Genomic DNA, 12060 nt, shown 5'->3' with positions numbered 1-12060 from the left:
TGCAAATGTTTTCATTACAGCAGCTGTGGCACATACAAAAAAGTAATCCTGAAGGTCTGAATTACAGTCGGAAATTTAGGCAGCTATTTTAAGGTGAATTTGTTGATTCTTAAAGCCAAAAAGTGGTTTGTTTATGCTGTCTTAAAACAAGTAATTGAGAAAGACAGCAGGAGGTGCTCTCCAAGGATCTCCATTTTTCTCCATTGCTAAGGGGAGCGCAGGAAGCCAGACCAGCGACGAGACACCCCTTTGGATGGCTACCATCAAGTGGCATGAACTCTGCCCTGCAAACAGCAACTTTCACTGTAGAGGCTGGATAATGGACACACAGGTGATTTAACTGGTTTGGGATGGGGCTGTGCACTGGATCCATCAGGGTCCTGGTACACAGCATTGATATACTATCTATACTATACTATACTATACTATACTATACTATACTATACTATACTATACTATACTATACATCCTATGCATTGTATTCTTATCTGCACTATCAGTTGAGGAACAATGAAATGAGACAAACGTGAACCTAGACTTCTCTTTCTCTGATATAAATCTGTTGTCATTTTACAGGAGCTCTTCTTTTACCCTCTAGAAGAGAAGGCAGGCACACGTATTTACAGAAATACCTAGTATAATTCTTTCCTTAAAAAAGAAGCAGAGAATTCATGTTATTTTATCAGAAAAAAATATTCTTTTTACCTATTATCTGCAATTCTATCCATGTCAAGTACATTATACTGTAATTAAAGTATATTGTATGCTTTATCTGTAAAAGGGCTGTAATCATTTCAACATACTATTCACTGAAATACATTAATAGAGTACCTATAACACATGACATTTGAAATTGATGAAAATAGAATACAATAGTATAACTTACTTTTAAGGTTTTTCTTCCTAGGAAGACTCCTAGGAATATCAGAATTTATGGGCTATGTTATCCTATTTTCTTAAAATGAGAAAGATTTGCAAGAGGCTAGATACTTCCTAGAGATTTCTCAAGGCAGCTCAAGGGAAAGCAGAGTAGGTATCAGAACATGAATGAGACTGTATGTAATGATTTTTTCCTTTGAGAGAAGCCAGGGAGAAAGGGAGAAGAGTTTGCACCTTTCTAGTTGTACTTGATAAGATGGATGACTACTTGAGACAGGACCGAAGTTCTGATCAACTGGGCCATGTCTGCAAGTTTTGCCTTGCTGAGTTGGGATATGATGACCTCCACATGGATGGGTTAAAACATTTACTGACTTTTATGGCAGCATCATAATTAATTCAAATGGACTACATATTAACACTACCAGGGAATTAACAATTCTCTTTTGAATTACTTGCTACTTTGAATGATTAAAGATTTCCCAGTAATATTAGCAGGAATAATGTTATCATTATACAGAGGGAGCTTATGGGAAAGACAAAGAGAGACTTTTAACCAAGGCCTGTAGTGACAGGAAAAGTTTTACAAAACAGTTTTAAACTGAAAGGGGGTAGGTTTAGAATGGACAGAAGAAGACATTTTTTACAATTAGAGTGGTGAGACACAGGATCAGGTTGCCCAGAGAAGTTCTGGGTGTCCTACCCTGGAAGTGTTCAAGGTCAGGTTGGAAGTGGCTTTGAGCAACCTTGTTTAAGGAAAGATATCTCTGCCCATGGCAGGATGTTGGAACTAGATGATAATTAAAGGTCCTTCTGACTCAAAACAATTTTTGATTCTATGATGTCTAAACACAGATGAATGCAATGCATACAGCATCAAAGTAATTTATTTTCTGATTTTAAGTACTGTGTGCAAGGATGATGGTTGGTTTTGTTTTTCTTTTTCTTACTCCCTCTGCATGATTCTTCTCTTTACATTAAACCAAACTACAAACTCAGAAAATCCTGCACATACCTGCTTCTCTCCACTGGGCTTCTTGTGATTTAACAGCAGCTCCACAGCCCCAACCACCTCTTTCCGAATGGCATGCAACAGAGCATCTCCCACATACACATTAAAACTTAAGAGCAGCTCAATGAGCTCAAGGTTCTCATTTTCAATTGCAATAAGGAGTGCAGTTCTTCCCAGGGGATCAATGCAGTTGATATTGATCTTGAAATAAATTTCTGCTTCCTCCAAAGCTTTCTTTACACTGGCGTAATCTCCTTTCTCCACGGCGTTCAGATAGGCTTTCTCTGAATGAGACAGTTCGGATTCTGCCCGTACAATGCGAAGAGGGATACGATCTCTGTAGGGAGCATTGACACTTCTTTTGTAATAGAACTGGGCCATATTTTATGCCATTCTAATCCTTTGTCTCTGCAACATGAAAATAAAGATCAAATCAGTAACTGGTTTTGGGGGTACAGTGCACCAAATTAATATTTGCAATATATAAGTACTTAAAACTCATATTAAAATGTGATGTTGAAACATGTACAAAATGTTGTTTACCAATAGAACCTGTAAGCAAGAGTGGAAGCCAAAACAGTGCTTGTTTGTAACTTACCAAGTCAAAGCATACGTGTCAGAATACCACGCGCTTGTATGCATTTTTTAAGTCTTTGGCAAACATGAAATGATATGATACAACATAGTTTGCACCAAAAGTGTAGCTCTGCCTCATCCTTAATTTCTTCATTCAGTTCTGCAAGGAACTTAAAGAGTAGACTTGCCTGCCTCAAACACTGTAAAGTCCACAGAAAGACTTTGCCATGGGAAAAAGCACAGAAGGGAGTGACAGGATGGTGACAACCCCATGTCTGACAGAGGTGAGATCTGGTTAGCACATCCTGGTCAGTGCACCTGGACAAAAAATTCCCACTACAGCAATCTGTGTAGAGAAGCAACTGCTAATACATATATCACTGGTCAAACAAAGATCACACCAAGTTATGGGAAAGATGGCATCTGTGACCACCAATGACCACCAAAGCCTCCCTCTATCCTCCAAATATACCTCTGTGGATATCTTGGACTTGGACTGTGAGATAAACCACTACAGCAGGGACCTGAGATAAGTTAAAGGTGGTACTATTGTCCAAGTGTTGTCTTACACCTAGGGGGAGGTTAACAAAGCCTGGGGAGAAGAATGGATTGCTGACAATGGACACAAAGAATGTAGAATTTATAGGCTACAAGGAAAGGCAATTCAAAAACTGTGCTGAAAACAACTCCAACTGGGCAAAAGATAATTCCGATGGAGACATCGTCTCTGACATCCTACAACAGCCCATATGTTACTTGAGGATTATGTGTAGACAACTAAATACAGCTTTTACATCTTCCTAGTGCTACTCAAATACCCCGACTTATCTGTGGCAGGCACAGATTGCACAGTTCAGTGGTGAGCTTCCCTACTAAGATTTTGATTCAATCTGATATGCTATTAGAAAAACATTCACATAAAATGTTCTTCCAATCAGAACTTACAAACTTATAAATTAAAATTCAGAACCTAAAAGCAAAAACAAAATCCATAGGAGATAAATTCCCAAGGACTGGTAGATAATAGTCACAGTTTTGATTCTGAGCTACTCGGTTCTAAACTAGAATTAATACTGAAACATAGCAGCTACAAAACAACTCCAAAGTGTTACATATAGTAAAGCACATAATGTCTGTGCTTTTATTTCTGTATTTCTGTATTCAAGGACTTTGCAAAAAAAAATTCCTTCTAACAGAAAGAACCATGAGAAAATCCAATCTTCTACCTGGGAAAAAAAGGGAAAAATAAAAAGGGGAAAAGGGGCAAGAGAAAACTTTTACCTCAAAGAACAAGGTACACAAAAAATATTTCCCTCTGCTGTTCAGTTAGAGGTTGTACACCTTATTAGAGAAAGAACTGTAGCTTCTTGTAATTTTCTCAGCTGATAATGCAAGTTGCATTAACCCACTGCCTTTTCCTCCACTTTCTTCCGTTATTAAAACAAAATCTCTGGTGAGATTCTATAGCAAGCTATAATATGTATTTTTATTATTGTGAGGTTTTGATTCATCAAAAAAAAAAGTCACCAAACACTATGAGGAACATAGTAATTAATCTGCACCACTTTTCTTAAGCAGTGCAATGAGAGATGTGTACAAAGGCTGTTACTGAGTTGTTTTCTTTGTTTTCCAGAGCAGATCAACAGGGCTTGAGGCAGGCAGGAAAAAGCAAACAAGACACATGAGAAAGAACTCTCCTCCAGATCCATATACAGGAGCTGAGGAATCACAATCCTTTGCAAGATGTTTCCCAGTTCTCTCTGCAAGATGGTATCAGTCTACAGTCTGGGCTAGTAGAGGTTTCACAGTGTGTGGATTATGTTCTGTTAATCTCACTCTAAGTAAAATAATATTCATATCCATTGCACAGCTTTATACCCCAGAACAGATATCACATTCTTAATGCACTGTATTTTATCAGCTTGCTTTTCATTCTTTCATTTCAAAACTGCATGTACAATTCAAGAAGGAAGAAAGTTTTATGTTCAGATGCAAATAAACAGACATAAATGTAGAAGTTCACAAGAGGTATCTACAAGAAAGGTGGACTGCCATATTCCACGGACAGCCGCGGACACTTAAGAGTTTCACTTCCCTGTTCCCATACTCAAGTAGATTGGGTGCTGGATGTGGAAGGGTGTCCTGCCTGACTCCAGCTGCCACCTGACAATGACTTAGGCCTCACCACAGGCTCTATTTCGTATCTGTCAGGTAGATGTCAAGTTAACCCATAACAACGTACACATACTATTCATTTTCGTACAATCTACAGAGTTCCCCAAGACCCCTGGAGAAAACTGAGGGACTGCAACTGGGAGGTTAATGCTAAAAGCTCCTCTCTCTTGAAAGCACAGGAAAAAACAGATCACTGTCTCCCCGTTTATTGTGAGACAAACCAGAAATGAACCTGTATCAATGAAATTGGGCATCAGAGATGTTTATGGTAGAAGAAGAGTACAGTGACCTACAGATGGGATCTATCATGATTTCATGACAATGATTTGGGAGTTTTCTGTTTCTTAGTTTTTATGTTAAGTCTGATGAAGATCTTTTATTGCTTCACTGTAAACCATAAGGAAAATACTTGTTGGAACCTTTTTTGTTTACCTTTTCATGATTCTTGGAAAGTAGGTCTAAGTTTAGCTTGTTTCTTTTAGAAGAGACATATTAAACACACGTTTTCATTCTTCTGAATAGCTGTCCTCTGCTAATCTCTATTTCTTGCCTGCACTAATTCCTGAAAATAATTATGCATAAATAAAGTTCTGTCATAACTAAAAGTCTATGTTTACATGCAATTAGAAACTAGAGATTGATTGCTGATACAGTACACTCCTGGAAGGTGATATAAACAACAAAGATATGGTTCCATGGGTGTTTACAAAAATAAAACATCTCTTTTTATTTTATCTACAGGTAGATACTGTTGTGTAACAACTGTTACTGTGCTGTCACATGTAAATGCATGCACATGACAGATTTTCATGGAGCTGTAAGAAGTAGAAACAGCCAGCAGCAGTAAAAAAGTCTCCAATTGCTTTGAGTGTCTGTGCAGGAAGAAGCCTAAGAAACAAGAGGTCAAATACATTGGGCCAGTGTGAGGGGAATGAAAGAAAAAAAAATATGGTGCAAACTTATAAAAAAGTGTAATTATAGTTTCTACAGAGTCCATATGCCTGACATACAATAAAAATATTTTAGAGAAGAAATAAAGACAAAATAACTCTATATAGTGCTTCCTGCCACGTCATGGAAATATCAGCAGCACCTGAGCAGGAGAAATAGATAAAAACAGGAAATCATAATACTTTGACTGAAAAGTGATTCTTACACGAAAATATTTTTTTTTAACAAGCAGTTCAGTTTACTCCTGCTACAGACCATTATTTCAAATTATATGGGACTGTTTCTTTCATATGCTGTTTTTCAGAGGGGAATGGTAACATTCCACCTTCTTTGCAAACCTTTATCATTTACACTCTATTTAATAATTTGGTATTTCTTAAGAAAAGCTAATGTTATTAATTTTACTAATGCTAAATAAATAATTGGAAGTTTTTTTCTGCTGCTGTTATCATTGTGTATATGTGTATATATTTGCATATTATAATCACAAGCACACAGATGTTTCCCCACTAAAGCTCAAGAAAAACTACAATCAGATTTCCTTGGCATTTATTCAACCATATTTGCTTCCTCTACATATATGATCATATCCTCCCTATCTTTCCAGGGGACCCTGACTTGCATTTCCCTAGCATGTGTCCCCCTACCCCAAAACAGTCACAGCCAGATGTGAGAGGAGAACTGGAATGAGGCACCAGCAGGCACCAAGAGCCTCTGAGATGAGCCACTCGTATTACTGCTCACAGACGTACTGCAAATGTTTCAGAGACAGAAAAAGACCCCAGTGACAACACATCTCCTTCAGCAGATGGCAGCAGGAGTGATAGGGATGGGCTCCATAGTATCCACATGTGCAAATTCTGAAGTCCTCACTGACAACACCTTTCTGAAGATATTTTATTTCCAACATTGACCACTGTTAGACTTACTATAGGATTATACTATATATAGATCGATAACTATAGCATTATACTATATAGCTTCTTCAATGATATCATCAAAAGCACACTTCTGATTTTGCTCATGAGTTAGTTTTTCAGACTATCTGCATAGAAAAAAAAAGTTAAGCTTCTAAAGTAACTATGGCATCACCCTGCTCAGGAAACCAGAACATTTATGACAAGTGAATAATGTGCTGATGTCTTTGTGATCTTCTGAAAAAAAAAAAATTAGATGCACTTTTCATGGCAAAGGAAAGTTTCTGACATTTTCTAGGTTCATGAAATATGAAATTTTCTTTCTGAAATAGATTTGCGACATACCAGCTTTATTCTGACACAGAACCCTATTTGATACACAGTAAAAATGATGTTCAAGGACAGTTTTGGAAAGCAAGACTAGCTCTGATAAATCCCAGTCCAAACGAAGCATAAAGTTCCTTCACTGTCAATCACCAGAACTGAACTGTTGCAATTCAATAAGAACAAAAGAAGTGCAGATAAGCCTTTGATTTCTGAACCCAGCATCAGTCCAGATATTGCCTTGTAACCAAATGTCTAGACAGTAACTTTAACATGCTCTAGGCACCAGGGTCAACTGGATAGGCTGTGCCCATGCTGTCCATCCTTTGCCCAAAAACGGGGCAGCTGAATGAGAACTGTCTTCTGGGAATAATTTGGGGTCCATGCTGACTCCCACACTGTGCCTGTGTTGGGGTTTTAGTTTTGTCCTAGTTTTTTTTTCTGTTAGAGGAATTTTCTCCCATATGCATGTTGCTAGGGGACAAATGACTATATTTAAGAAAGACAAAAGCAGCAGAGCAGCCCGTTTTGGGGGTGGGGTGGGCCTGGCTACTCTTTGTTTCACCTGGGCGTGTTGGGAGTTCGCTCTCAGCATCTGGAGAGAGAAGCCGCGGAGAGAAGAGCTGCTGGTTCCCGTTTTCGGCGTCTTTCCTTTCTGCTGGAAACAACACCGGGATCCCAAGGCTGCTTTCCCTGCCCTGCTGGAGGCTGTGGCCGCCCTGCACCGCTGCTGTTTCGAGCCTTCGCTACGCTGTAGCCGTGCTCACCCTGCCTGCCTGGAGCCCCGGGGGGTTCCCCTTTTGGATACATCTCGTCCGCCACCCGGGATTTGTGTTTGTGCCTGCTGCTCCAGCCTGCCATTCCAGCCTGCTGTTCCGGGAGTCCAGGACCGGCTGCCCAGCGGTTTGTGGAGCCTTTGTTCCACCCTTCCCCGGGATCCCAGGGCACCGGTGCCACGTGCTCCCCGAGCTCGCTCCGGAGCGCCCCCTGCAGCCGCGGGGGAACCATCGCACCTGCCCTGCTCACCGGGAGCCGCCAGCGATCCCTGCCGGCTGTGAGCGGAACTGCACCCGAGGGGAAAGGGCCTGACAGCCGAGAAGGCTGGGACTGGGTTTGTGTTTGCTGTTACTGTCATAGTTGTTGTTGTTTTGTTCGACTGGTTATCTATCTATCTATCTATCTATCTATCTATCTATCTATCTATCTATCTATCATAAAGAACTGTAATTCCTATTTCCCACATCTTTGCCTAAAGACCCTTGATTTCAAAATCATAATAACTCAGAGGGAAAGGGGTTATATCTGCCACTTCAAGGGAGGCTTCTGCCTTCCTTAGCAGACACCTGTCTTTCAAACCGAGACAGCCTGGAAAGTGCATAGGAAGATGTTATTGAGCCAGCAATTGGGTTGATTCCAGGGACTGCTTGAACAACTTTGGCTGCAGGTGATGAAGTTTCACTGAAGGCAATTTTTAATTGTTAAAACCACTTTCAGATTTGAAAACTAACAATAGCAAAAGCAATTTGGACTTTAACACTGAGTCATACGCACAGGAGATAAACTGAGTAACTCAGTATGGTGTACGTTCCCTGTAAGGCTGTTAATTTGAAAAAGAGCTAAACCTCTTGGTTTTGCTCTGGTTTAAAATGCCCTACAATCAAAGTTTCAGTAAAGCAAAGAACATGACCTAGTATACAGCTTTAGTAGATGATGAGAAGCAGGCTGTCATGTTGTCTGCTTACACTTGTTCTGGCTTCCCAGTCAGGAAGATAGGATATCATCTACAAAGAACAACTTTTGGGGTCCAGGGTACAATGGTTTTTTGGTAGATTAAACTCCATCAGCATCTTAAGAGATTGAGACCTGGGAGAATCTGAGTCTGGGACACTGAATGTGGTAAACCTTTGATGAGGTGACACAGATTACTGGCTTTGTTCCTTTTTTTTTATAAAAGACAGGATGCAATTTCATAGCATTTTTGGGGGGGTTAAAGCATGGTGCTTCATATATAGCATAAAGATGGTCTGTAAGTTCACTTAATGCCAAATGGGAGGAAACTTTTGCCTTCTAGAGCTGATGTTACACCATATCTTAGTTGAGAATGACAGGTTCTTACAACAGTAACCTTTAAAGTCAGGACTACTACCAGCCTGAGGTTTGAGAAACATCAAAATATAAATAAAAAGTGTTGAGAGACATTAGAAATTATTAACAGATCTTAAGAGGGGTAGGATGATTTGGAGTCAAGCATGCAGTACTGCAAATGTGCGTATTTTTTAAAATAAGAGATACTCAATAACTTGCTTCTTCAAATACACATGAAACTGACCCTAATTTCATTTTTACCTTATGGGCAAAAAATTCAATAGCTCACCCATGAGAAAAAAAAAAAAGAGCATCACTAGGTCACAGAAGTATCACTAGATGACGATATTAAATCAGTTCACCTTCCCAGTTTTATTTAAACTAGAAGGAGGCACTCTTCAGAAAAATACAAGATGCCTGGTTACCTCTTGCTGATGGGTAGAAGTAGGGAAATGTCCTTGGGAATCTGTGGGAATGACCTTGAAGCCTGAGCTATTTGTTCTCACTCAGAGGGAAACAGTGACATGTTTAGACCTGCTACGAGAGCAAAGGAGAGAAAGACTGCTTTCCACTGACTGACATGAACCTGTCCTTTGAAATGATGGAGCATGAATGATTTGAGTTCAGACTACATGCAGTAGGCAGACAGTTCAGGGTGGGAAGGACAGGGAAGGCAATAACACAGATAATGATCTTAATGAGTGACTGCAACATCCAGTTGAGTAGACCTTCCTGTCTCCTTGGCTGGTGTTATTCTCCTGGGTAAATTCAAGGAGCTCTCCAAAACAGTTCTCAAGATAAAAGTACTTCAGTGTCATCTGGCTACAGAGAAGGCTGTCTTCCAGCATTTCCAACAGTAGCACTGACCTAATGCTCTGTGGATGTGATCCTGCAGCTGCCACACAGCACGGCAACATCTCTCAGGGGACGCGGGGAGTGGGCTGTCCCTGCTCATCGAGAGGGTGGGTGGTCTTTCTCAAAATGAGAACAAGATGGGAGAAGAAACCTGTACACAATTTCTGTGGAAAAAAGTATTGGGCAGAAAGGGTCTGACTGTGCAAGCTCACTTGAGGAGGAAAGGAGAGAGGATGCAGATTAGGTTGGGAAACATGGGACAGGAGCATTACTTGTGGGAATTCTGCTACACGGAGCAGTGACTTTTATAAGTTTCAGGGTTATGTTTTCACACAGAACCACGTCTTCCCATGCTTCCTATGATGAAGTACAAGGCAGCATGCAGTTTGGCCAGAAAAGGGAGCATTTGGGCAGACTGCCCAAATACTTTTAGTAAAGACTTGCTAATAAAAACACTCCACTGTGGGTCCATTTTCAGATGTACAAGCCAAGCCAGCCCAAGGATAAGTTAAAACACTTTTCAAGTATTTTGGGCCAATAGAGAGCCAGCTGTGAGGAGATTTGTGTACATACATATATCCTCACATAAGCATCTCAGTACTGGCTGCTGCCCTCAGAGTGGTATATGTATTTTTCGAGCCTCGAAAGAGGCTAAGCTTTAAAAAAACCCAAAAGCTGCCAATAAATAAAGGCTAGTTAGGGAAAACTGTTCAAGTTTTGGAATTTATTGGTCTGTTTCCACCCACATCCTTCGTGGTTCTGCCCTCACACTGCTTAGAGACACATGAGTTGGTGCATTTTAATATATTTTACTTAAAGACTTCATAAAAATAAAATCAGGAATATTTATTACCTAAACTGACCTACCAATAATAACCCACAAACTCAAGTAAAAAGAATTATAATGATCAATCAAATCAAAATCAAATGGATCTCAAAGCAAACCATTTAAACTCAATAGCAAAGAATGTTACACAATTTAATTAGTTAGGTAACACAAAATATAGTTATACAAGTCTATAAGAAGATGGTCACCCTTTGGTGATAAACTCCAACAAAAGAATTTGATTGAAATCAGTCAAATGTATAATTTAGTTGGTTAAATTGTTTAACGGTGAAACCTATTTACTATCTGGACCAGAGCCTGACAAAAATAATGCTGTTTTTTTTTTCTCAAGAAATTGTACACTTATGTGGTGACTAACCCTTTCCTGCCCTTGTAGCAATAAAGACTTCAAAGAAAACAGAACAGAAAACCAAAAGTTTGACAAGCTCTATTTGCCAGAAGTCATAAAATGACGGTTTCATGTCACTGAGGACCTTTAAATGTATAGCACAGAACATGCCCTAATGAATAGCTTGATGAGGTATTATATAAGGCTTCCTAAATCCAGGGGAACAGTTCTTTCCAGAAATTTGCCTGCATGGCCAAATTTTCATTTACACATATGCTCAAATAACAATTCAGGATTAAAAGTCTCCTGCTAAGTTACAACAGGAGTGAAAAATATAAATAGTAACAATAAGAGAATTCTCATTGCTAGGGAGTGATGGCACCAGAATGCTGTCATGTGGATTCCCTGGCTGACAAAGGCACGTCTATTATAGTGTTCTATAGATCTGTGACCCAGCAGCAATTATGTGAGATGGGTAATAGCTCAAATACTTCTAGCATCCTTCAGGAAGTTTGTATTTTCTTGTGTGGGAGAATGCCAGAAGAAGGTACATTGCTGTACTACAACACAAAAACTTTAAAAATAGATCACCTGAAAATCTGAACAACAAATCTATCTCCTCAATACTTATCAACTGCTTTCTGAAGTATATATAAAGTCTTTTCTCCTAAATAATGACTCCTCTCACAAACATATAATTATTTCAGCATGTTATTCACAGAAAAAAAGATATCTGACAGATAAGAAAATAGGAAATAATTGATACAGAAAACTTTCACTGAAAAATGCATCTTGTCATTATTTCCAACTGGCAGAAGATTAATTCTTCACTCTTTTAGCCCAGTATTTTAATCATCTAGTTTAAAAAGTAATATTCTAGATTTATGTCTGGAAATAGTGAGTAAACTTCATTTTTAAGCACCTGTGTTATGCTTTCTTCATCGTAAGCCAAAGGGTACAAGTTCATCTAAACACAAGCCAGCCTAACTAAGATTCTCAGCATAGGAATACCTCCTTGGCAAGACAAGCAAATAAAAGCTGAAGAGAACAGCAAGTAACATTAACATTTCAGGAAAATGACAGTTGATTATCAGAAACTCTTTGAAATAAT

At 39.2% G+C, this 12060-nt stretch overlaps 1 protein-coding gene across 1 annotated transcript in view; it reads right to left on the bottom strand.

The window, feature by feature from the left end:
• The window catches only part of TRPC4 (transient receptor potential cation channel subfamily C member 4), a 133598-nt gene that overhangs the window by 80760 nt on the left and 40778 nt on the right, over nt 1-12060 (bottom strand). Inside the window, exon 2 of the mRNA XM_069011898.1 lies at nt 1895-2299. Coding sequence (XP_068867999.1) covers nt 1895-2272 — 378 coding nt within the window. The 5' untranslated portion in view covers nt 2273-2299. The remainder of the gene's footprint in view (nt 1-1894; nt 2300-12060) is intronic.

The sequence above is a fragment of the Aphelocoma coerulescens genome, chromosome 1 (assembly GCF_041296385.1).
Source record: "Aphelocoma coerulescens isolate FSJ_1873_10779 chromosome 1, UR_Acoe_1.0, whole genome shotgun sequence".
In the NCBI taxonomy this organism is placed as follows: Eukaryota; Metazoa; Chordata; class Aves; order Passeriformes; family Corvidae; genus Aphelocoma; species Aphelocoma coerulescens.
Note: the sequence above shows the minus strand (reverse complement) of the source record. Positions and strands in the feature narration are given on the sequence as shown.